We start from the raw sequence: 26,103 nt of genomic DNA on the forward strand, positions 1-26,103 counted from the left end.
ACTGAGGCGAGAATAACACACTGAAAAGGGAAGGTGATGTGCAAGATCACACGCTGAATACTGAAATCCCACAACATTTGCCTCTACCCAGCACCCAGAAGGCTAACCAGTTCAAGAGTAAATGCCTAAGGAAAAGGACATCAGAGAGGATCCTAAAGGCAGATCGCACTACACTGACGAAGCCCACAGGGAACAAACCTCACTCACTCAAAGCTTTCGAGTAACTTTTTCCTGTCCCACCAAACATCTGACAAGTGTAACTAATCTAAAAGACAAAATACAAAATAAACTAAAAGCAAAAAGTACATAAAAAAGGAACCATGATTATTTAAGAAAAAAACTTCAAAAGGAAAAACTAGATTTAATACTCTCAGAGAGAGAACATGGTGACTACGTCCTTAAAACAAGAACATGATTAAAAAAAATTTTAAATGGACAGTTCCAAAACATCTGTCAAAAATTAATAATGTGATTACACACATGCAAACTCTAAAGGTTTGGCAGATAATATTGAAAAAGTCTCCCAAAAAGCACAAAAAGACAGAGAAAAGGAAAAACAAAAGAAAGGGTAAGAAGATTAAAAGGCTAGGCCAAGAGGCCTAATAGTCAAATAACGGAAATTCAAAAAGGAGTAGGGAAAACACAGGAGAGGAAATCATCAAAGAAATCATTTATGAAAATTTTTCATGAGCTCCCATTACATGAGTTTCTGGGTTGACAAAATGTCAGTATTATCCAGCCAAATGGAAAAAAATTACTCCAAACCAGGACATAGAATTATGAAATTTTGGCACTCTAAAAGCAAAGTAAATTCTAAGTTTCTAGAAAAAAAAAAACAGGTTTCATAAAAACAATAATAATCAAATGGCACCAAACTTCAAAGCTGAAAGCCAGAAGACAACAAAGCAATGCTTCTAAAATCCTAAGGGAAAACAATGTCCAGCCTAGAATGTCATTGTCACTTAAACTGTCAGACAAACTCAAAGACTCAAGTAATATTCGGTCATGCTAACTACCAACAAATTTGCCTCCTATACATCCTTTCTCAGTTAATTACTAGAAATTGTACTCCAGCAACGTGACAAAACAGTTACTAGAAAATACAGATACAGAACCTATATAATAAAGAACCCAAAACCCAAGAGAAAGACAAAAGGAATCGCTAGGACGATGGTGACATTCCAAAAAGCGTAAAGCAGGCCTCGAAATCCACCAATGTGGCCTAGAGAGGACAGCAGTCTCCAGGAGAGACTGCTTCAAAACTAATCAAGAAGAAAGGTACTGGTCCTGACTGGAGTGGCTCAGTGGGATAAGCATCTTTGGAAAGGTCACCCCCTGCCACTCTGGGTCAGGGCACTTGCCAGGGTTGCAGGCCTGGTCCCCTGAGGGCATGTGAGAGGCAACCAATTGATGTTTCTCTCCCAGGTCAATGCTTTTACCTTTCTCCCTCCCTTCCCTTCTCTCTAAAAATAAATAAATAAAATCCTTAAAAAAAAGAGAGAGAGAGAGAAGGAGAAAGGTGCTGAATACACAGGGTACAAAGCTTAGAGAAACCTCAGAAAGTTTGCTAACAAAGTAATAAGTACTTAGAAAACTTGAAAAAAAAATTTAAGCTACAATAAGGCAAGAAACAGAAATAAAAGACATACAGATTGGAACTGAAAACAATCTGTATTTGCACATAACAAAAAAATCCCATGGAATCTACAGAATCTCCTAGAACTCATAAGTGAATTTAGCAAGTTCTCAAGATACATGATCAAAACAGAAAAAGCAAACTCATTTCAATCTACTATAGAAATGATGCAGAAAACATGCAGAAACCAAAATTAAAATCGTAATACTATTTACAACTGCTCCAAAGAAAATGAAATACTTAGCTATACACTTAAAAGATGTACAAGATCTGAGTTGCTGAAGAGTACAAAGTGCCGATGACAGCAATCTAAGACCTAACTAAATAGCCAGATATGCTGAGTTCAGAGACGGGAAGATTCAACATAGCAAAGACGTCAACTCTCCCCAAACTGATCTATAGGTTTAATGTAGTTCCTAGGATTTTTTATCATAGACAAGCTTATTCTAAAATGTATACAAAAAAAAACAAAGGAATCAGAATAGCTAACACAATCTTACCAAAAAAAGTAGGAGTAATTACTCTACCTGATATTACGGCTTACTATGCAGCTACAATGACCAAGACAATGCGGTATTAGCAAGAGGACAGACACACACACCAGTGGAGCAGAGCTGAGGACCCCAAAGTGAGCCTACACGAATATGCCCAACAGACTCTTGGGAAATACGCAAAACCACTTTCACGCAGGATGGGTAGCCTTTGCAACTAGCAGTGTTCGAGTAATTGGACTTCACAGGCAAAAAAAAAAAAATGAACCTTGACTTAAGTGTAACCTCCTATACTGATATGAGTTCAAAACATTTCATACAACTTAGATGTAAAATGTACAATTACAAAACTTGTCAAAAAAAGATAGGAGAAAATTTCCAGGATCTACAGCTAGACGGAGTTCTTTACCATAAAAGGAAAAACTGTATATTGGATATCATCAAAATTTAAAACTTCTGCACTATAAAAAACCCTTGTTAAGAGTTTGAAAAGGCAAACTAAAGATTTGGGGAAAATATTTGTAAAAAATTAATCTTTGACAAAGAACTGGTATCTTCAATATATAAAGAATTATCACAATTCAACAGTTAAAAATCCAATTTTAAATGGGACAAATGATATGAACTTTCATTTCAAATAAAATGATGAAAAAATGGTAAAAAAAGCCACAGGAAAATACATTCAACATTAGCAATTAGGCAAATGCAAGTTAAAACCACAAAAGGTATCACTATATACCTAGAATAATAGCTAAAATAAAAAACAGTAAAACACCAAATGCTGCTAAGGATGCTGAAAAACGAGACTCCTGATGGGGTTGTACAATGATACAGCCACTCTGAAAAAGTTGGGCAGCTCATTTGAAAAATTAAACATAAAACTGTCATACAACCCTACAGCTGCATTTCTGGGCATTTATTCCAGAGAAATGAAAATTTTTATATTCACAAAAGCCTATACACTAGTGTTTGTTTATAGCATCTTTATTCACAACGGCTCCAAACAGGAAACAATCCAGAAGTCCTTCAACTGGTGATGGTTACACAGTGGCACAGCTATACTAAGGAATACTAGCCACTGAAGTAAAAGAACCAAGTATTTATACACACAAAAATCTGAATCAATCTCCAGGGAATCTTATGTGCACACAAAAGCCAATCCCAAAAGGTTCCATACGGTATGATTACATTTATTCTTGAACTGAAGCAGATTAGTGGTTGCCAGGAATTGGACGTGGGTTAAGGGGAAGAAAGGTGTGGTCAGAAAAGAAGAGCAGCACAAGGCATCTCTGTAGAATTAGAAATGTCTGGAATATTGACTACGGTAATAGACACATGGACCCACACAGGTAGGTGTGTAATAAAGCTGTATACAACTTAATATACATACATACACACAGGTAAAACTGTGTGCAAGTAAAACTGGGGAAAGTTTTAAGTTAGACTGAATGTCAATATCCTGGTCATGATATTATATTATACTATGGTTCTATAAAATGTGACCATTGAGAAACTGGGCAAAATCTAAAGGTGATTTTTTTCTGTATCATTTCTTACAATTGCATATGAATCTACAATTATCTCAATTTTTAAGTGTGATTATTAACTACATGAAAAACAAAATGCATTGTAAGAAAAGTAACTAGAGAAAACTTAGCCTAACTATGAATAGTTTTAATAAAGTCAAAAATTAAAACACTGAAAAATGATGTCACTAAAATTACAAGTATATTTGTAAAGGTATGAGGGAAATGTGCTTGTACATGATGGAATATAAGGAAGAGGGACTGAAAAATGAGAGCAATAATCTTATCTTCCAGAAAGTCAATAGCTGATGCCTAGAATTAAAAAAAATCAAAAAGGAGAAATATTAGCATGCTATTCAGGTACAGGAAAACAAAGTTTTTAAATATATTAAAAATATTTGAAAGGAGTTGACTATGGAACGAGAATTTTGGAAGTTGGGAAGAAGATCAAGAGAATGTTTGCCCTGGCTGGTGTAACTCAGTGGATTGAGCATGGGCCTGTGAAGCAAAGGATTGCCGGTTCGATTCCCAGTCAGGGCATATGCATGGGTTGCAGGCCAGGTCCCCAGTGGGGGACACATGAGAGGCAACCACACACTGATGTTTCTCTCCCACTCTTTCTCCTTCCCTTCCCCTCTCTCTAAAAGTAAATAAATAAAATATTTTTTTAAAAAGAGAATGTTTATTTTGGGGGGACAAGGGTATCATAAGATATTTGTATATCAGTTTGAGGTAAAATGACATACAATATGTCATACAATTCACCTATTTCAAGTATACAATCTGTTGGTTTTTACAATATTCAAGTGTTGTACAATCATCAATGAAAACGTACCCATTAGCAGTCACTGCCCATTTCCTGAGACAGATAAAATACACACACAGATAAATATAAATATGCAGATAGACAGATAGATAAAAGTACACCTTGACTTTGCCACCTGAATGAAATCAGTCACCACTGACTTCAGTGTCTCTTACTGATGTTCTTTTAGATTTGCTGTCATGGAACTTTCTCTTAGAGGCAGTGAGTTCCTTGATAGCAGCTGGGAGATGATATTAGTGACAATCCAAATAGATATTCCATCACTCCTATTGAATAATTTTTATAATTGTGCTGAATTCAGAACAAAGCCCATTTTCAGCATCTCAGCTTCCTTCACCCAATGAGGTCAATGAGCCCAACTGTTGAATTAATTCCACCACAGTGGTCTGGGACACGGCAGGAACATCCTTGGTGGTAACAGTATCCAAGAGAAGCAAGCATACCACACCAGTTGGGGTCACAGGAGAGAACACTGAGGCTGATCCCAGGCAGAAAGAGAATAGAGACTGTTTTTCTATAACAAGCCTAGTAGAACCAAATGACTCTTTAAATATATGCATAAATTATTTTTAAATAAAAATTTGACTTTTAAAAGTTTTCTACTTCACTTCCCTTAAAGTTCAGGAAGGAGAGAAATTAGCAGATAAAACCTTTTGTGATAAAACAATTATATTAATATTGGACATCTTATCTTGCCTATACCAGATAGTGCCCTAAGGATAGATCTATATCAGTGACATAGTTTTATAACCCTCTGAGATACCTAGCATATCACTAAGCAACCAGAAGATATTCAAAACAGTTTTTCTTTATAAAGTAGATGGTGTTACATATATAACAATATCTGAATTATCACAGGAATTGTGGATTCTACACAATCATGATTGAGCTTATTAATTATAAAAGGAGTCCCACCATCCAGTTAACTAACAGATCATCATACATATACATCACACATAGGCTGGTTAAATTTAATAAATAAAACTTAACATCTTCTGTCATGACTTCGGAATAATTTCTCAATAATCACAAAATTCCATTTCATCTCTACTTCTAAAATGAATAATGCTTTATTAAATACTGACAATTTAATTAAAATTTTTGATTTCAACAATCTCTTCAGAAATATCCCATACCATCTCCCCATAATGCCTATGTGGACAAAAAATTAAAAATAAACTTTTCTTTGGAAAAAAAGTAACTTGGCAAAATGAATTACAATATTAGTTTTAATAAAACATATTCTTCTGAAATAATACAGGCCAAAATATTAACAGTGATTATCTCTGAGTGCGGAAAATACAGGTGAGTGGTCATTCATTGTTACCTTTTTTCCCTTTCTGCCTAGCAACACAATTTTCCAATAATGTACATATGAAAATTTAAAAGGACATAATGAAAAACAGCTCTCCTATAATGAACTCATCATACACCTTAGCAAAGATACTCCTAAAAAGTCTCTTGAAAGTCAACGACAAAAGCTGAGAAAATGAGACCTCAAAACAAATGAAATGTCACAAATTGAAATAGGAGAAAAAAGGAGAAATTTGGTAACCATAGCTTCTCTTAATAAAGCTGAGAATTATATCTCAAGTCATTCTGTATCTTCTTAATTATCACAAACAAGTAACTTGCAGAAACATATGTATTATTCATTGCATTACTGTCACTTTTAATATGATTTTCTAAAATGTATTTTAAGAATCTCATGAAATTCTTAGCACTTACTGCTGTAAGGCCTTCATTATTACAAATGTTGACATCAGCACTGTATTCTAGTAATTTACTCATGCATTTCTTCTGCCTGAAAAGAGACACAGTCATAAATAACTGATAAAATGACAATTATTTTGCTGAAATATTAACTATACTCAATATTATTTAATGGTATCAATTTATATCTGCAATATTTAAATAAACACTGTAACATTTAAAATAATACACAAACGGTTTCCATGGCTCAAAGATAATAGGATAAAGGAAAAGCACTATAAGATTTTTGTGTCATTGAGACAAATTCACCACTTGAAATGCCAAGATTTGCTCTGGCTAGTGTGGCTCAGTGGACTGAGCACCAGCCTGCAAACTGAAAGGTCACAGGTTCAATTCCCACTCAAGGCACATGCCTGGATTGTGGGTTAGGTCACTAGCTGGGGACCTGTGAGAGGCAACTAATCGATGTATCTCTCACACCTTGATGTTTCTCTCCCTCTCTCCCTCCTTCCCCCCTCTCTAAAAATTAAAATTAAAATTAAAAAAAGCCAAGCCCTGGTGTGGTTCAGGGCCTGAGCCCCCGCCTGTGAACCCAGGTGTGGCAGGTTTGATTCTCGATAAGGGCACAGGCATGACTTGTAGGCTAGGTCTCTGGTGGGGGACATGCAAAAGGCAACCACACATGGATGTTTGTCTCCCTCTCTTTCTCCCTCCCTTCCCCTCTGTCTAAAAATAAATGAATAAAATCTAAAAAAAAAAACCGTAACATGAATTACAAAAACATATACATAAAATTAATAAAATGCACCTTCCTACCCACTTCATTTTTTAAAATTATGTTTGGTGTGGCAAAATACACATAACATAAAATTTAGCACCTTTATTTTACTTTACTGATTTTTAGAGAGAAAAAAACATTGATTTGTTGTTCCATTTATGCATGCTTTCAGTGGTTGATTCTTTTTTTTTCTTTAAGGTTTTATTTATTTTTATAGAGAGGGGAAAGGAAGGAGAAAAAGAGGGAGAAAAACATCAATATTGTGGTTGCCTCTCATATGTCCCTCATTGGGGACCCAGGCATGTGCCCCGACGGAATGAATCAGCAACTCTGGCTCACAGTCCAGCACTCAGTCCACTGAGCCACATCAGCCAAGGATCATTGGTTGATTCTTGTATACGCCCTGACCACAGATTGAACCCACAACTTAGGCATACTGGGACAACACTCTAACCAACTGAACTACCCGACCAGAGCCAGAATTTAGCATCTTAACCATTTTTAAGATCAGTGCTATTAAGTATATTCATACTGTATAACCATCACCACCATCTACCTCAAGAACTATTTTCATCTTGAAAACTGAAGTCCATTAAATAATAGGTCCCCATTCCCTCTCCCCTAGCCCCCCTTGTAACCACCACGCTACTGTCTGTCTCTATAATTTGGGTTTATCTAAGTACCTCATAAAAGGGGAATCACACGGTTGTTCGTCTTTTTGTGCCTGGCCTAATTTCACTTTGTACAATATCCTTAAGATTTATCCCTTTCTTAACATATGTCAGAATTTCCTTCCTTTCTTTTCTAAGGCTGAGTAATATTCCACTGTATGCATATACCACATTTTGCTCACCCATTCATCTGTCAGTGGATACGGAGGTTACTTTCATCTTAGCTATTGTGAATAGCTATAAACATGGGTATAGAAATATTTCTTCACGACCCTGCTTTCAATTTTATCGGGTATACACCCAGAAGTGAGACTGTTGGATCATATGATAATTCTATTTTTAATTTTTTGAGGAATTACCAAACTGTTTTTCAGAGCATCTGTGCCATTTTACATTCCCACCAACAGTGCTCAAGAGTTCCAATTGCTCCACATCCTTACCAACATTTATTTTTTTAATAGCCTTACTGAGTGAACTCATGAAACAATAATATTTAATTATTGTTTTGATTTGAAATTTCCCCAATGAATAATGATATTGAGAACCTTTTCATGCTTAGTAGCCTTTTGTGTATCTTCTTTGGAGAAATTCCTATTCAAGTTCTTTGCCCCTTTTTGAACTGCCTACCCATTTAATTTGCTCACAATGTTTTTTCTCAGACTGATCAATTACTAGTCACTACTCAATATTCATCTCAATTTCCCCTTCATTAAATTATGAAATGAAAATCCATGCTTTGGAAACAAAGTATATACACACATATACACCTACCTGTGTGTGCACATAATATCCAGTTTATGTATATGCATTTAGGAAATATACTCCATGGCATAACAATTTACTACGTACTTGAGTAAATCATTACATATATAAAAACACATAATAATGTATGTGTAACAATGTATTACGTGTAGTGTGTTATATATGTATTACATATAGTATTAACATGAGTACAGCTTCTACACATACAGTATATGGTATATAGAATATTTAGTACATATAGTACATATGTGTATATATAAAACTATTCAATTAGATCATAAAGTTCTTCATGCCATGGGTTATGTCATATTTCTTTAATCAACTCAGTACTAAGCATATCTAGGCATTCTCAATAAACCTCAATAAAACTTTATGAATTATTATTCTTTTTAAGTCAATAAGTAAAGTTTTATGGGCTGAATAAATCATTTATAAAAACAAACTTCTTGCTTTGAGTTTTGTATCTAAAGTGAAGTTTCAATGTCATTTAACATCACAATTATAATTTAAAAAGCAGAAGAAAATAAAGCTCTGAGTAAATGTATAAGCTCACATGTTTATAAAAGTCCTTCATCTAACACATTGTTATGAAAACATTCTAAAATAAATCTTCAATAATGCTAAGACAACAGAACAGAGAGTCATATTAAAATAAATATACTGTTTAAAATATGTATGTGTGTTTGTGCTTATATTGCTGAATTTATAAAACCTATCCAGAAGCCTGTCAGCTTATTGCCAAAATAAACATTTAGTGGAAATGGGCCAGTGGAATAGTTCCAAAGAAGTGTTTTGGGTAGGGGTCACTGCAGAAAAATAGCAGTCCGTAACGATCCTCTCAAAATGAACTGCAAATGGCACTTGGCAATATGACAGAAATAGATCCTATTTTTCTTACTTAACAATCATTATTGTTACTTTCTAGAACCTGAGGTGAGTCAATACAACCCACTAAGTGAGCACCTATTTTGCTAAATTGGAGCTAAAATATTAACTAATACACAGGCTCTGCACTTTATAAGCTTACAATCTGCCAAAAAAATAAAGAAGAAATCATGTTTCAAATCTGAGCAATATGAAAACTAAGGATACACAATTTTGAAGTCTCCCTTTTATTCTCATGCAATAGTGAGCAACACTGGATCCTCCTGTATAGGAAGCAGCTATTTTCCTGCCCCAACACTGCAACAATTATAGGAAGCTTATGGTAACCCAAATGATAAGGGACCTGTCATCTAAGCGCTATGTAGTAGCTTAATGAGTCTTCTGCTGGAAAGGAGGGCAATTCAGAACCAAGGCACCCAGCACTAATGGGTAATGCTAAAGCAGGGCACCTGACAACGACAGCTGAGGGAACAAAACAAAAAAGCCAAGAAACAAAAGGACTAGCAAAAGAGGCAAAATTCCCTTACAACTTATGCTTCAGTCTACACAAATATGAACTCATAAAAAAAATAAAGTAAAAAGCTATTTCTGAAAATATAAGAAGCTACAGGAAGTTATGAGTATTCAAATGGCTTAGCAAACATTTACTGAGCACCTCTAAGTTATACAAGACGCCCATTCAATAAACACACCCATGTGTCCTTGTTGAGACAGAGTACTGAGATTATCTTTTTACACATAACTTTTCTGAAGACCTTTGTCACTAAGATTCTACCAACAGTTGGAAGGAGGTATTTAGATCTGAGATTAATTCAGCAAGGAAATTAATAATTTATTCTATGACACCGAGGTAACACCCTACAACATACCTAATGTGGCCAATTATTATAAAAACAATTATTTAATCAGCTGCTGTGACCGATTAGAAAAGTACATAACTAAACTAGTTCATATGCTAAGTCAGGAAATGGGGAAGACCAGACAGGGTCAAAGACTATGCCTTTCCCAGTCCAATTTACACATCACTATGCTTCTTATGTTTTGGTTTCACTTTAATCCTTGTATACAGATTTGTCTCAGACTGATGCAGTAGAAAATTTTAGCTCCATACCCATATCTAGAATCTTAGTTCAAATAGAAAACAAAAATATTTTCAATAGTAATCAAGAGACATATAGAAACAAACCTGCATAAAGAAGTTTTACAGCATTAGAAAAATGTAAGTTTCTCAAACTCAGAATCAAAAACTACTTATTTTCTTTTTGAACATAAACTTTTTTGTCTGGTTCCTCAGTCCAACAGAATTTTAAGAAGTAAAACATAGTGACAGAGGCAGACATAGAGATGTGACATCTAATATTTTCGACAAAAAAGCAGAGAGAAACCATAAAAATTATAGTAGGATTTAAAATAGCATACCATAACATAATAATGTTCATAATGATGACCAGTTATCAGGAAAAGGCAAAAATATATTTACATTTTGGAAATACTACTTTCATAATGGGGAAAAATTGATTTAATTAAAAATTAAAAGGAGGGCTAGCAAGCACATTATTGAAAAAACATTTTGTCATAACTAAAATGAAATGCAGTTTTGGCACTAGAAGGAGTAAGCTACCCTTATTAAGAAAGCTTACTCTATCTAGTAAGCTTAAAAATTAAAGTAGGTCATTCTCAAATAATTACTATTCACAAACTGGATATAAAATTTACCCTGTATTTAGTTCCATTAATAAAATTAACTAAATAAGCAATTGGAAAAATATGCCATGGAGTAAGATGTGGCTAAAGATTAGAAGGAAAAAAACTCCAAAACAGTAAGGTGAAAATTATGTTTTTCAGAAAATTAAATGTCATTATAATACAAGTAAAAATGAACTTCAAATATTTTTAAGAAGAAAGATATCATTAAACAATTTCATAAATTATTCGATATGACAGTTACTTAAAAATTGAGTATGACCCAAGACCCTCTTCCCAAGACCAATATTGGGGGGGGGACATCAAATCAAGGTAGAGTGTCTTGAATACTGATAATACAACTTAATCTACTTCAGGAAACAAATATTTACCCATTTCTAGCTGCCAAATGAAGTGGAGTACAACCTGAAATATCTTGGTAGTTAGGATTTGCTCCTTTCTTTAATAGCAGAACCAAGCATTCCACAGATCCACAACTAAAACAATATTAAAAACAGGTCAGATAACATTCAACAAACAGCCAAGTTGACATAGCTTAATTAAAGAACAAAAATCTCTATTAAACACACTATTTTTAAAGCCCATATTAACCTAAAGTTTGACTAAACTTCTGTCACAAATAAAAAATGGCCTCCACCTTAAGATACTATAAAGCCAATGACAATGGGCAGTTAGCATATAAAATCTCATATTGGTTGAATAAAAAAAATTCGATGAATGAACCCTCTTAAATATATCTGGGAAAGACAATCCCTGTGCCTAACCTACTCTGATCCAACCTAGAACAAGCTAAGACAGGACATACGAGACTTGAGTCCAATGCAAGGTTAACAATTTATGTAGAGAAAGAATGCAAGCAATAGCACACTATGCCCCAACCACATACAGAACCACTGAGCAGTCCTCATTTCCCTCCATAACTACTGTGGGCCAACACTGGCTCAAAGCCGACTACTGATCATTATTCTAGACCAGAGTTTAATCCAAAATATCTTTAATCTTACTTTGCTGCAATGTGAAGCAAGCTTCTTTTCACACGTCCAAATGCATAGTTAACATCAAACTTTGAATTTGATAGTAGTTCAGAAACAGACCTACACAAAAGAAAATTAAAGTGTCGATATGTTTTAAAAAGTTTTCAAAAACACATAGCTAGTTAGTAGCTCTTTAGTTCCTCATACCAATTAATTATTCAAAAGATTCTGTCTTGCATAAACTAAAAAAACAGGCATTGTTCTTTAAGTGTACATGGCAGCCAGCACAGTATCATCCAAACCCCAGCTGCCCTGACCAATAAATGTGCTGAAGATGTCCTCATGGGCACCATGTCACCTGCTCTGAGGACATCTAAGTAGCGTCCAGCTCCCCCTAGATTCTTGAGGAACAAAGGGAGTAGGGCTGGCTGCTCCCCTTGCAGAAAGCTGAGCCCAGCTATATTAATCCTGACCAAATAAGAAAAATCAGAGACAAAAAATGTTTTAATTATTATCAGATAGGAATTTTAAAGCAAAAAACTTGTTTCAAAATATAGTTTCTTTTCACTTTCTTATTTACACGAAACTACCCAATGGCTAACCACAGCACAGCTGTCTGCTAGAAATATATACACCTCATCCCACAATCACATAACTGTATCTTTTTTTTACTTTACTTTTATGATCAACACAATTATAGATGTCCCCCTTTTCCCATCTTTGCCCGCCTTCATCCAGCTCCAACGAACCAAATACTTGACTTAATACCTATTTATTTTTTAAAAATCTCTTGCCATAGGAGCTTGAAAAATCTTATTTAACTCACAGACAGAAAATTATAATAGGTTAAATAATGTGTCCCCAGATAACATCTATGTCCGAACTGCATGTGTGTATGTACATACAACATTCAGATAAACTTATATTTCTCAAAAAGTATAAATTTGTGAAATAGGAACTCACCTATGTTGATCAGCCATAACCATTGGCATTAATGTATAAACAGCAGTTTCATTATCTGATAAAGAAAAAAAAAGAATTCCTTTACCTCCAGCTTTTTCCAAAGGGTGATACCTAGACCATTTTAGAGTTTTCTTAACTCCACATAAAAAGTAGAAGAGGGGAAAGAAGGTTAAGAATAGTGTAGAATATCAGTAGTATTGTGAAATTTGCAATAATGCAGAATTTCTTATCCCTCTAATACTCATCCCTTCTACATCACCATAAAACTGCTTAGCTTTTAGATCTGAGGGAAAAACTAGAGCCCTAATATTTTTTGCAGCTTTAACAACTAAAATTTCTTTTAGTTCCAAAGAGGTGGCATTGACTTCATATTTTACCATAGTTGCATGTACTTTGAGAGAAAAGTATATATGGCCCTGGCTGGTGTGGCTCAGTGGGTTAAGTGCTGGCCTGCGAACTGAAAGATCACCTGTTCGATTCCTAGTCAGGGCACATGCCTGGGTTGCAGGCCAGGTCCTCAGTAGGGGACATGCAAGAGGAAACCACATATTGATGTTTCTCTCCCTCTCTTTCTTCCTCTTTTCCCATCTCTCTAAAAGTAAACAAGTACAATCTTTTAAAAAATAAGTACATATGGATATTAAAGCTATATAAACTAACAATTTTTTTAAATTTCAATATACAGCCCTGGCTGGTATGGCTCAGTGAATTGAGCACAGGCCTGCAAACCAAAGGGTCACTGGTTCAATTCCCAGGCAGGACAAATGCCTGAGTTGTGGGTCAGCTCCCCAGTTGGGGGCATGCACATGGGACACAACCACACAGTGATGTTTCTCTCCCTTTCTCTCTCCCTTCCCTTCTCTCTCAAATTAAATAAATAAAATCTTTTTTTAAAAAGTTTAAAACTAAAATTAAATTTAAAATACATAGTACTTGTTTCTTACCAATATTATAACAAAAAATACTTTAGAAGCTTTTATAAAACAGCATTAAAGTCTTAGATTTACGTATTAACTTTAACTACTCACACATTTTCATTTATATTCTATAGCATAAATTCATACAAACGTGATACAAAAGAAAAAGTTATATAAGTCAATAACATCTATAATGCCATATCATATTTATGTATGTTTCAGCTAGTGTTTGAATTTATTTTTATTTATTACTAATAGTCACTTCTCAGTTCAATGAATTTTAGAGGTTTATGCTTTTTAAGTAAGTTACTTGCAAAGAAATAACCCTGACAACTCCCACTTAGCCCTTAAAAACTTTATTTTTTAATCCTCGATTGAGGATATGCTCATTGATTTTGGAGAGAGAGAAGAGGGGGGAATAGGGAGGGGAAGAACAGGGAGGGGAGGAAGGGGAGGGGAGGAAGGGGAGCGGAGGAAGGGGAGGGGAAAAAAGGGATGAGAAAGAAACCTCCACTGGCCTCCCATNAGGCCTGCAAACCAAAGGGTCACTGGTTCAATTCCCAGGCAGGACAAATGCCTGAGTTGTGGGTCAGCTCCCCAGTTGGGGGCATGCACATGGGACACAACCACACAGTGATGTTTCTCTCCCTTTCTCTCTCCCTTCCCTTCTCTCTCAAATTAAATAAATAAAATCTTTTTTTAAAAAGTTTAAAACTAAAATTAAATTTAAAATACATAGTACTTGTTTCTTACCAATATTATAACAAAAAATACTTTAGAAGCTTTTATAAAACAGCATTAAAGTCTTAGATTTACGTATTAACTTTAACTACTCACACATTTTCATTTATATTCTATAGCATAAATTCATACAAACGTGATACAAAAAAAAAAAGTTATATAAGGCAATAACATCTATAATGCCATATCATATTTATGTATGTTTCAGCTAGTGTTTGAATTTATTTTTATTTATTACTAATAGTCACTTCTCAATTCAATGAATTTTAGAGGTTTATGTTTTTTAAGTAAGTTACTTGCAAAGAAATAACCCTGCAAACTCCCACTTAGCCCTTAAAAACTTTATTTTTTAATCCTCGATTGAGGATATGCTCATTGATTTTGGAGAGAGAGAAGAGGGGGGAATAGGGAGGGGAGGAACAGGGAGGGGAGGAAGGGGAGGGGAGGAAGGGGAGGGGAGGAAGGGGAGGGGAGGAAGGGGAGGGGAGGAACGGGGAGGGGAAAAAAGGGATGAGAAAGAAACCTCCACTGGCCTCCCGTAGGTGTCCCGCTGGTGGATCAAATCTGCAACCTTTTGGTGCACTGGAGTGGCATTCTTACCAAATGAACCACCAGGCCAGAGCCAGCCATTAAAAAGTTAATAACAAAGCTAACATTAATGAGTTAAATTTTGAGGAGAAGGAGAATAAATATATAGTACCAAAGTATCTCCCCAAAATATTGATTGATTATAGAGGAAAATATAGTAAATTCATAGTGGATACCCAGAGGATATCACCTAATCAAGTGATACAGGGTAGTAACAACACCAGAAATAATACACACTGATATCATACAGCCCCGATATGATCCATTGAGAAGGACAACATCACTTTTGCAATATTCTTGCCAAAAATGCATAACTTTAATCATGAGAAAACACCAAACTCAAATAAAAGGGAATTCCACAAAATATCTAAATAGTACTCTTATAAATTCTCAAGGCTATTAAGCCCTGCCAAATTGCTCAGTTGGTTGGAGTGTCATCCTGTACAACAAAAAGTTGCGGGTTCAATTCCCAGTCAGGGCACATACCTAGGTTGCAGGTTTGATCCCCAGTCAGGGCACACATGAGAGGTAACTGATTGAGAAATAACTCATCACTGTTTCTCTCTCACACTGATGTCTCTCTCCCCCTTCCTCTTTCTCTGAAACCAATAAAAATATATCCTCAGATGAGGATTTTTTTTAAAGTCTCAAAGCCATTAAATATAAGGAAGAACTGAAGAATTATCAGTTCAGGGGAAGCTAAGGAAACACGAAAACTAAATGCAATATAGTATCCTGGATGAGGTCATAAAGTAGAAAAAGGGCATTAGTGAGAAAACATGTTCAATTCTAATAAACTCTCTAATGTCATTAATGGTATTATATCAACATTAATTCCTCAATTTTGATAACTGTAGTACAGTTGTAGAAGATGTGAACTTCAGGGGACATTAGGTTTATAGGAACTCTGCACTACTTACACAACTTTTCTGTAATTAGTTAAAAATAAAACATTAAAAAAAATGAAGGAGGAGGAGAAGCTGCAGCTCCAGGTAGAGGAGACAGGAAACCAAAACAGAGGAGGAGCTGGGTGGGCACTATGGGCGGGATCACCAAGATCCAGTTCTGCAGTAGCAAGCCGATGATGCATGCAGAGGTAACGGCGAAGCGCCTGCAGCTGAAAGTGGAGGGAGAAAGGAGAGCCAGGGGGCAGGCTAAGGCTGAGATGGACCCCTTTAAGCATAGGATCCAGCTGGTTGAAGAGGAGGTGGACTGCACTCAGGGGCACCTGGCCGCTACCCTGCAAAAGCTGGAGGAAGCTGAGAAAGCTGCCAATGAGAGCGAGAAAGCTATGAAGGTTATTGAAAACTGAGCTTTAAAAGATGAACATGGAACTCCCAGAAATCCAACTCAAAGAAGCCAAGCACACTGCAGAAGAGGCAGATAGGAACTACAAAGAGGTGGCTTGTAAGTTGGTGATTATTGAGGGAGACTTGGAACCCACAGAGGAACGGAGCCAGCAGGGCCCAGTTGCCGAGGTGGATGAGTGGATCAGACTGATCACCCAGAACCTAAAGTACTGCTAAAGGAAAGTACTCTCAAAAAGAAGACCAATGTGAGAAAGAGATCAAGATTCTTACTGATAAATCCAAGGAAGCAGAGACCCAATCCGAGTTAGTGGAGAGATCATCAGTAGCCAAGGTGGAAAAGACAACAGATGATTTGGAAGATAAACTGAAATGCACCAAAGTCGAACACCTCTGTACAAAAGGATGTCGGACAAATCTCTGCTTGATCTGAATGAGATGTGGGGCACCCCAGTCTCACCCAGCCACAGCTCCACCCCCTGACCCTGACTCTGCCTGAGGCCAGCCTACCAGAAGCTGACCTTTACACTGAGGGCAGATCTTTAACTGAAAGGCTGCTTTCTCCTTTCAGTTCATCCCCCACCCCACCCAATGTCTTTTTTGCCAAACTGTCTCTGCCTCTCCCCAGGGATTCTGGTTGGACTACAAAACTGAGCACCTTTGGAAACAATATTTAAAGGAATGTGAGCACACTGCAAACTGTCTTTAAAAGTATGTTGTGATATACACATTTGTAATTACCTTTTCTGTTGTTGTAGAAACCATTTTTAAAACATTTCAAATCATTCCACAGTTCTCAAACTGCAGTCTAATTTCTTTCTCACTTTTAAAAGGTAATTTTTTAGCTTAATCCGGTATTGTCCTCTCCACAGAGGAGGGAAAAAGGTACAGGCCTACATTACTGAGAGCCAAACAGAACCCAGAGAAAGAGTCCACTAGGCAGAACCATTGCTTTGTACAGAGTACCAATCAATCCAGAAAACAATGTAGGAATTAACCAAAAAAGAAAGTTGTTCCAGGAGTTAGCCAAAACAGAAGTGATGCTCTGGTGGGACCTCTCTGATGCCACATCCTCACCCATCTCTACCCCTCAATGGTTCACAAAATGTACTGTGTGCCCCTCATTTTGAAGCGATCAGTTATTTGGTCGTATGCCTCCTCAAAAGAAAAGGATGTTTTTGCCACTGGTTAAACCATATGAAACTCCTCTCATCACACTTTGCTGGGACTGAAGCTGCTCTCTCTAAAAGTGCCCTCTCATTGTGCTTTGTACTGTTAGTGCTGGAGAAACCTTGAATCATTTATGTACAAAATTGCTCGTAAATTTTATATTATTTTGAAACTTTGCTTCTTTGGGGTTCGGGTGCACTAGCCACCCCATCCGGTTGTGAAAGCGCTGTACAATCTGGGCTGGCAGTGTGCTGATTTTTAGAAGTTCCTTTCCTTACTCAGCATCCCCTTTCTGGTAAGGTTCCTGTGAGTTCTGTTAGGTGCGCATCCTGCAGTTTATTGGCTTAAAATGTACTCTCCTTTGGTGTGGTCTCTTTGGGGGCCAACTGGGGGAAAGAGAAACCAACTGTGCAACTATTCTGATACTGAAAATTGACAAATGTCTTTAAAATACAGACTGAGAACCAGTCCCTCAAACAAAACAACAGAGGGAGAATTGTTATCATTAAAAGAAATTTAAGAAATAAATCAACCAAATGTATGGACTTTGTCTGGATACTGACTCAAATAAACCAAATGTAAGAGGATATTTTTGAGAAGGGAAAACTAATCATGAACTAGGTATTTGAGAATAAAAAAACCATCAACTATGGTATTGTAATTATGTTTGAAAAAACATAACTTATGTATTTAGGAATGTATACTGAAGTATTCAGATATGAGAAGGAAATAAGTTATTACTATTTCTTCACATTTTTGTTCATTATTTTACTATGTGGGGGTACATACATGGAAGGCAATTCACTGGTAATCAACATTCACAAGTTTAGTATGCAAATGCAACTCTTTTGCTATAAAAACAAAATACCAAAGAATCCTAGTAGTTAACAGTCAACATGTTTTAAGCTATTATCTTAAAGGCACTGTTCCAAACACTTTACATGCATCATCTCTTTTATCCTCGAAACCCCATGATGCAGGTACTATTATCATCCCCATTTTATAAATGAGAAAACCGAAGCACTAAACAAGCTGGATGACGCTGACATTAAGTGATTCCATAGCCCCATAAAAATCTTACAGTGAACTAGTATGCAGTACAGATAGTAATCAAAGATCTAAAATACAAAACTTACTCTTCACATAACTGCAATACACTGTAATCTGTTTTGCTATCTTCCATATAGTTTTTGTTGTTTTTTTTTTATGTTGAATGTAACTACTAAATTACTCCCATCAACTGAAACTAAATCGCCACCAGGAGTTGAAAAACATTACACTAAACCTCCCTGAGCACGGTAACTTTTTTTTCTTGATTTTTTAAATTAAATTAATTGGGATGACATTGGTTAATAAAATTATATAGGTTTCAAGTGTACAAGTCCACAATCCATCATCCAAAGTCAAATCTCCAAGAGTGCAATTCTATGATAGCACACCCAAGGTCAAATCTTCTGTCACCACATATTTGACCTCCTTTACCCTTTGCTGGTACCTCCACTCCCCTACCCTTCCCTCTGGTAAATATCATACTGTTGCCTCTGTCTATGAGTTATTATTTTTCTTGTTTGTTCATTTGTTGCTCTTAGTTTTACATCCCACATATGAGAGATATCATATGGTTCTTGACTTTTTCTATCTGACTTATTTCATTTAGCATATTTTCAAGATCCATTCATGCTGTCACAAATGGCAGCATTTCACCTTTTCTTATGGTTGAGTCGTATGTCATTGTATCTGTATACATCTTGGTTATCCAATCTATCCAGGGACACTTTTATTGTTTCCATGTCTTGGTCACTGAATAATACTACAATGAACACAGGGGTGCCTATACCTATGTGAATAAGTGTCTTCACATTTTTCAGGTAGATACCTAGAAGAAGGGTTACCAGGTCATACGGCACCTCTATTCTTAATTTTTTGAAGAATCTCTATGCTGTTTTACATTTTGACTGTACTGATTGAAATTCTCACCAGCAATGAATGAGGGTTCCTTTATCTCCACAACCTCTCCAACAGCTGTTATTCCTTGTCTTGCTGATTGAGGTCATATGGACAAGTGTGAGGTGGCATCTCATTTGTACTGTTGATTTGCATTTCCATAACAGCTAGTTGAATATCTTTTCAAGTATCTGCCTACTGGACACTTTTATGTCTTCTTGGGAGAAGTGTCTGTTCAGGTCCTTTGTCTATTTTTTATTTGAATTGTTTCTTCATTTCTTTTTTTCTTTTTCTTTTTGATGTTGAGTTATATGAGTTCTTTATAGAGTTTGGATATTAATCCCTTGTGGGGGATGGTGTTTGCAAATATCTTCTCCCATTCCACTGGTTGCCTTTTTGTTTTGTTGGCAGTTTTTTTTTGCTTTGCAGAAGCTTTTTAGGTTTATATAGTCCCATTGATTTATCTTTGCTTTTACTAACACTCTCTGTATCTCATGTAATACACACTTCAATAAAAATCTGAACTTCTAAACCATGACAATTTCAATTAAGTAACTCCACAATCAACAAAGTCATAAACAGGAAATACCTTGATTAGTGAACTGAAACTTATAAATCAAGATAGCACATAATTTTTAGTGAGCATAAGTGGGCATCATAAGGTTCACATGGGTTTTATTTATAAAGTATTTATTTACATAATATTTAGATGTAGATCTTATTTTTTAGGTCAAATCTAACCTCATTAAAATGTAGCTCACATACATTAAAAGGTAGGAAGAAACAAGTAGAATAACAATGATAGCGCTAGAAGGAGACTATCCAATAAATACTTTACTAAAAACAGAATATAACTTGTCAAGTGCTTCTTTTTCTATTCTCATAAAGACACTGAGTATTAGACATATAACTTAAGTGTTCAGTGATAAGAAAAGTTGAATCTCTCACTTAACCAGATATGTTGGCCATTTTCATTAATAAAGTTTCACAACTCAACAACTAAAAGGAAAACCTTAACAATTATATGTTATGTATATAATTACTCCTCAAATCATAAAATGGGAGTGATTGTTTTAAAACACTGATAACTATCCTAATCATCATTCAAATATAGGTTAAAATGGACTCAAATCCTATTGTTTTATTATACAAGCTACATTCACTGCAGTGCAAAAGTTTAAGGCTTTTTCCACATAAGTGAGCAATGTAAATCAACCTTTAAAGGTCACTGAGAATCCACATCCCTAAAGTAAGTTCTTTCCTATCCCTTCCTCTCCTAAAAGAATATTCCTATGTCAGCCCTGCACAGAATAGGGCCCAACAACCTCCACTTCCTCCATTACTTAGTAACAATACTCAGGTTTTCATCAAAATAAGGAAATAGAAATGTGTCTTCTCAGTATCCAATTCAGGAAATCAAGTCTCTGCAGTTTAATACTCTGTGACAATTTTAGAGTAAAGATGATGAAAAACTTTCCAATCTTAATAATGAGTTCCAACTAGATGCTTATGAATCAATGAATTCTAGCAAACCAAAATAAATATCTGATTAGTTTCTAAATTGAGAAATCTCAGAAGTTCTGTTCAGTCTTCAAAACACAAACACAACCTGGAATTTTATTAGAATGTGATACATAAAAACACACACACACACACAACAAAGAGCCAATCTCACAGAACTCAAAAAGAGTCATCAGAATTTAAGGACAAAGATAAATTAAAGGAACAAGATGAGCACAGACTCATTACGACCAAAGAAAAACAAATGTAAACAAAAATGCCACTTTTGCTGAACAACATAGGGAAAAGTTTTATTTTTAGTTACTCTAGTTTCCAGGGTCTCTCAGTGTGTTGGTAGAACCTTCCAAAAAAGCAAGTTAAGAAGTGGATACTCACAATTTTAAAAATGTTGATATAATTAGATCTATAATTCTTTTATGTGTTAATGCTAAGAAAATATTTATAGAGACAAATTAAGACTTTAAAAAGTACCAGCTTCACCTCATAAAATCTATCTTAACAAAATTAGACTTTATATTTGTTACCTATATCCTATGAAATCCTACAAAGTCATTAAGCATATTTAAAGACACAAAAATAGGAGAATAGGACTTCCGCCAAGATGGAGGCATAGGTGGAAACACTGTGCCTTCTCCCACAACCAAGTTTGAATACAACAAAGGTTTGGAGAACTAGGACACACCCAAAGACCAGAAAATTGAATTATACGGAAGTCCGACAACTACGAACTGTTCAACGGGGATGGTAAGAGAGGCAGAGCCAGCAGCGGAGCTGGGTCGGGCAGGACAAATCCCCCGACCTAGGCGCGCAGGCAGCCCAGACCCATCGGGGTGCGGGGCAGACTGACCGCGATCTCACATTCGCGCACAGTAAGACGGACCACGCAGGCCCCAGGGGGCAAACCCAGTGGTAGAGGGCTGACGGCGGTGGCACACTCGCATGCAGTGGAACAAAACGCATGGGCCTGGTGACGGTGGTGGCTGCGGCGCCGGGGCCACAGCGGCAGGCGGCAGACGGGAAGCCGTTGTCCCTCTTTGACCCCGCCCCCACATACAGCATCACAACCCAGCGACTTAGTTGCCCTGCAATACCGGTGAGAGCCATTGTCACTCTTTGACCCCACCCCCACATACAACGTCACAACCCAGCGACTTAGTTGCCCTGTTCTAGTGAACACTTTAGGGCTCTGATCCTGCTATGGAACAGGCACGAACAGCCCAAAAGATGGTATAAGAAGAACTCAAAGTCCCAGAGCCAATAACTCTAAGCGACCAAGAAATTGCCAGCCTCTCAGAAGCACAATTCAAGACACTGCTTATCAGGATGCTCACAGAACTGGTGGATTATAGTCACAAATTAGAGGAACATAGTAACAAAATAGAGGAACATACGAAGGCTAAACTAATTGAAATGAGGGGAGATGTCCAGGAAACCAATAGCGATGGAAAGGAAACTGGGACTCGAATCAATGGAATGGACCAGAAGGAAGAACGAAACATCCCACCAGAAAGGAAGGAAGAAATGAGAATTCAAAAAAATGAGGAGAGGCTTAGGAACCTCCAGGACATCTTTAAACGTTCCAACATCCAGATTATAAGGGTACCAGAAGGGGAAAAGAAACAGCCACGAGTGGAAAACTTATTTGAACAAATAATAAAGGAGAACTTCCCCAGTCTGGCAAAGGACATAGACTTCCAGGAAATCCAGGAAGCTCAGAGAGTGCCAAAGAAGTTGGACCCAAGAAGGAACACACCAAGGCACATCATAATTACATTAGCCAAGACTAAAATGAAGGAGAGAATCCTAGAAGCAGCAAGGGATAAGGGGACAGTCACCTACAAAGGAGTACCCATCAGACTGTCAGCGGATTTCTCAAAAGAGACCTTACAGGCAAGAAGGGGCTGGAAAGAAGTATTCCAAGTCATGAAATCCAAAGACCTACAGCCAAGATTGCTTTATCCAGCAAAACTTTCATTTAGAATGGAAGGACAGATAAAGTGCTTCTCAGATAAGGTCAAGTTCAAGGAGTTCATCATCACCAAGCCCTTATTATATGAAATGCTAAAGGGACTTATATAAGAAAAAGAAGATGAAAAATATGAACAGTGAAAGGACAGCAAACACACAGTTATTAACAACCACACCTAAAACAAAAGCAAACCAAGAGGACAGCTAGATCAGGAGTGGAACCATAGAAATGAAGAACACATGGAGGGTTAGCAACAGGGGAGTGGGAGGAGGAGAAGGGGGGAGAAGGTACAGAAAATAGCATAGATGGTAGGTAGAAAATAGGTAGTGGGGAGGGTGAGAATAGTGGGGGAAATATAGAATCTAAAGAACTTGAGACACGTGGTTATAAACTAAGGGGGGAGAATGGTGGGGGAGGGAGTGTGTGGGTGGAGGGGAATGAAGGGGGGGAATAGAACAACTGTAATGGTATAATCAATAAAATATATTTTAAAAAAGACTATAGGAGAATAAAGCATGAATAAAAGTTTAAATAGTCTGGGCAAAAAAAAATAAAGACACAAAAAAAGTAGCATGTATTCTAAAAGCAAATATGCAGTATGATCTTAATTTGGTAGAGAAAGAAAAACAATAGAAGGAACTGAAGAAAATACTAAGTTTATTACTGGATGAATAACAGAATTGTTCATCTTTTTTTCCAGAATTTTCTACAATGAAAATACATTACTACTATTAAAAACCTGGAAACATTAATCAAATTCTAAATCACATTCATATGAAAAACTTTGGGATTTAAACTAGGCAATACAAACTGCTGTCAATAAACCTACACATGCAGTTTTCATCAACCTATATCAATAATATGACTAGAAAATGAGTGAGAGCAGCACTTAAGATCTTAACTCAAAAATGGAAGTTTGAAAGAAAACAGAAAAAGTTGAAGCTGGAGTTCTAGTTACTAAAAAGCAGAATCATCTTTAGTCAACTACTTCATACTATCAAAGAATCAAATACAAAATTATTGAGAGAGACCACAAATCATCCCTATTCTTATTCATAAGTAGAGACTAGAGAAAATTTTTTCAAGAAAATTATCCCCCAAATATCCAGACCCACATTTCTTTAATGACTCCCTCTGAAGGTCTCCACCCCTAATTGACAGATCACCTCTCCAGCAGAAATTCAAATAAAGTTTTGAAAAAATGAAATAAGATAAAGTAATGCAATGCATTTAAAAAAATTAGCCACCATAATTGCCTAACCCTTTCCTCGCATACATAAACGAAGCCTGAGAAGCTGACTGCCATCTCCCACTGCTACTAAAACGTCTGAATTCATGAGGCTGCAAACAAAACGGCTTTCTTTCTCACCTCTGCTATTAGTATTTCACCTGTTCTGAAGGAACCCTGCCCGGCACACTGAACTAAAATTCCGGAACTGAGGGGATCACGCCCCGTTCCTTTGTAGAAGCTCCCCAGCCCCCACCCACATCTGACAAATAGGTAAAGAATGAAAGCAGGCATTCAATTTAAAGACAAGTGTAAATACGGGTCTGTAAACACACAGTATTTTAAGAATACAAGCTTGACCTTTGACACCCTCTTATTTATCTGTTGTGAAAATACAATAGAGCTCTACGCCAGGTCCCCCGCCCCCACCCCGCGGCCTGTTAGACACCCAGTCCCTGGGAAGCTCTCCTGAGCTCCGCCTCCTGTCACCTCCCCCCTCCCGCCCCCTCAACCCTGGGCGACCTAGGGAAGCTCACCTGAGCTCAGCCTCCCATCTCCCCCCCACCCCATTCATCCACCTCGTGTAGCAAACGAACGTCACCTAAACTGTGCCTCCAGTCGCCTCCCTCACCTCCCACAAAACCGGTCCCTAATGCCAAAAAAGGTTGGGGACGCCTGCTGTACGATTTTGGGGCGTGGGGGAAAGGCTGCTTAATCCCCACTCCACCCTCCCGAAGCCTAAAGTACATAATATTATTTATGGAGCATCTTCCCATCCTCAGTGAGCAGCCAACTGTAAAATGGCCCACAACTGTGATGTTTCCGGAATCTATGTCTCTGCCACCTGTCCGGAGAGACTTCTGTCTATTCCGCTGCTTCCACCGACAGGACCCCCACCGCCCTGGCCACTCCCGCAAACTCCCACCTGCGGAAGCTGAAGCAGAGGGCTACGCGTGAGCGGCTGGTCCCAGCCCCTCCCAGCTCGGGAAAGTAAATGCAGGCATTTTGTCAGCTTTCTGTTACTTTTCCCACCGACCGCTCAAGGCCCGGGCTCCACCCCCCGGGGCCAGTCGCCCCCAGATCTCAGCCCCAGCCGCCTGGCCCCGCTCACCGTCGGGCAGCTCCACGGTGCGAGCACGCCGCAGCGAGCGAGTCAGGCGGTTGAGTTGCTCCATCGCTCTCTCCATCCTCGGCGCGCCCCCGCGCCTCTCTAGCCGCGCTGGCGGCCTCCGCGCACGGCGCCCTACATTCCGCCCCGGCCCGTCCTGCGGTCAGAAGTGCCGGCTCGCCCCGGCCAGCGCCTGGGGCTGCCAGGACCGTCTAGGTTTCGGAGATTGCCAGACCGACCACCTAAAAAACACCCGCCACCTTCGCTCTCGCGCTCTTCCGGCGCCGCGGCTCTTCCCTCTCGGCCTTGCACGGCCTTCTGGGAATCGTAGTCCGGAGCCCGCCTATTCTAGCCGAGCGACTCGGGCGGAGCCACGCCAGCTCTGTACTGGTATTACCCCTCACTTTGGCAGTGCCCAAGCCCGGGTAGGGCAGTGTGTGAGGAAAACATGCCAAGTCTGGGTGTACCCCCCCACAATCCTAGAGAGACTTTTGGGGTGTCAACCCGTCCTCTCTCGTGGCCCTCCAAAGTTGCACGGGACCCCTTTCCTTGACCTTCAATTCTCTTACTCTTCTGCGTAATAGATTGGGGATTTGCACAGTTCTTAAAAACCATCATCCTGGTTTGGGTACATTTGTTTTTCAGCTACATAAATTGTAGAAATATTATACTATTTTCATA

The 26,103-nt window shown here is 37.6% G+C and overlaps 1 protein-coding gene and 1 pseudogene across 6 annotated transcripts in view; one reads left to right on the forward strand and one right to left on the reverse strand.

Annotated features, from left to right (window-relative positions):
• Positions 1-25,727, reverse strand: part of HACE1 (HECT domain and ankyrin repeat containing E3 ubiquitin protein ligase 1) — a 102,336-nt gene extending 76,609 nt beyond the window's left edge. For 4 of the 6 annotated variants that reach the window (XM_037064952.1, XM_037064951.1, XM_037064950.1 and 1 more), the window contains exons 1-5: positions 25,426-25,727; positions 12,930-12,984; positions 11,997-12,086; positions 11,364-11,468; positions 6,208-6,283 (exon numbers count right to left, since the gene is read on the reverse strand). In XM_037064952.1, the coding sequence (XP_036920847.1) occupies positions 6,208-6,283; positions 11,364-11,468; positions 11,997-12,086; positions 12,930-12,984; positions 25,426-25,501 (402 nt within the window). In that variant the 5' untranslated portion in view covers positions 25,502-25,727. Of the gene's footprint in view, positions 1-6,207; positions 6,284-11,363; positions 11,469-11,996; positions 12,087-12,929; positions 12,985-25,425 lie in introns of those variants that run through there. The other 2 variants (XM_037064954.1, XM_037064953.1) reach the window with 1 other exon arrangement.
• LOC119000323 (tropomyosin alpha-3 chain-like) lies at positions 16,215-16,965 on the forward strand (annotated as a pseudogene).
• Positions 25,728-26,103: the final 376 nt, after the last annotated feature.

The sequence above is a fragment of the Sturnira hondurensis genome, unplaced genomic scaffold (assembly GCF_014824575.4).
Source record: "Sturnira hondurensis isolate 20B ecotype Veracruz unplaced genomic scaffold, ASM1482457v3 Scaffold0015596, whole genome shotgun sequence".
NCBI classification, from domain to species: domain Eukaryota; kingdom Metazoa; phylum Chordata; class Mammalia; order Chiroptera; family Phyllostomidae; genus Sturnira; species Sturnira hondurensis.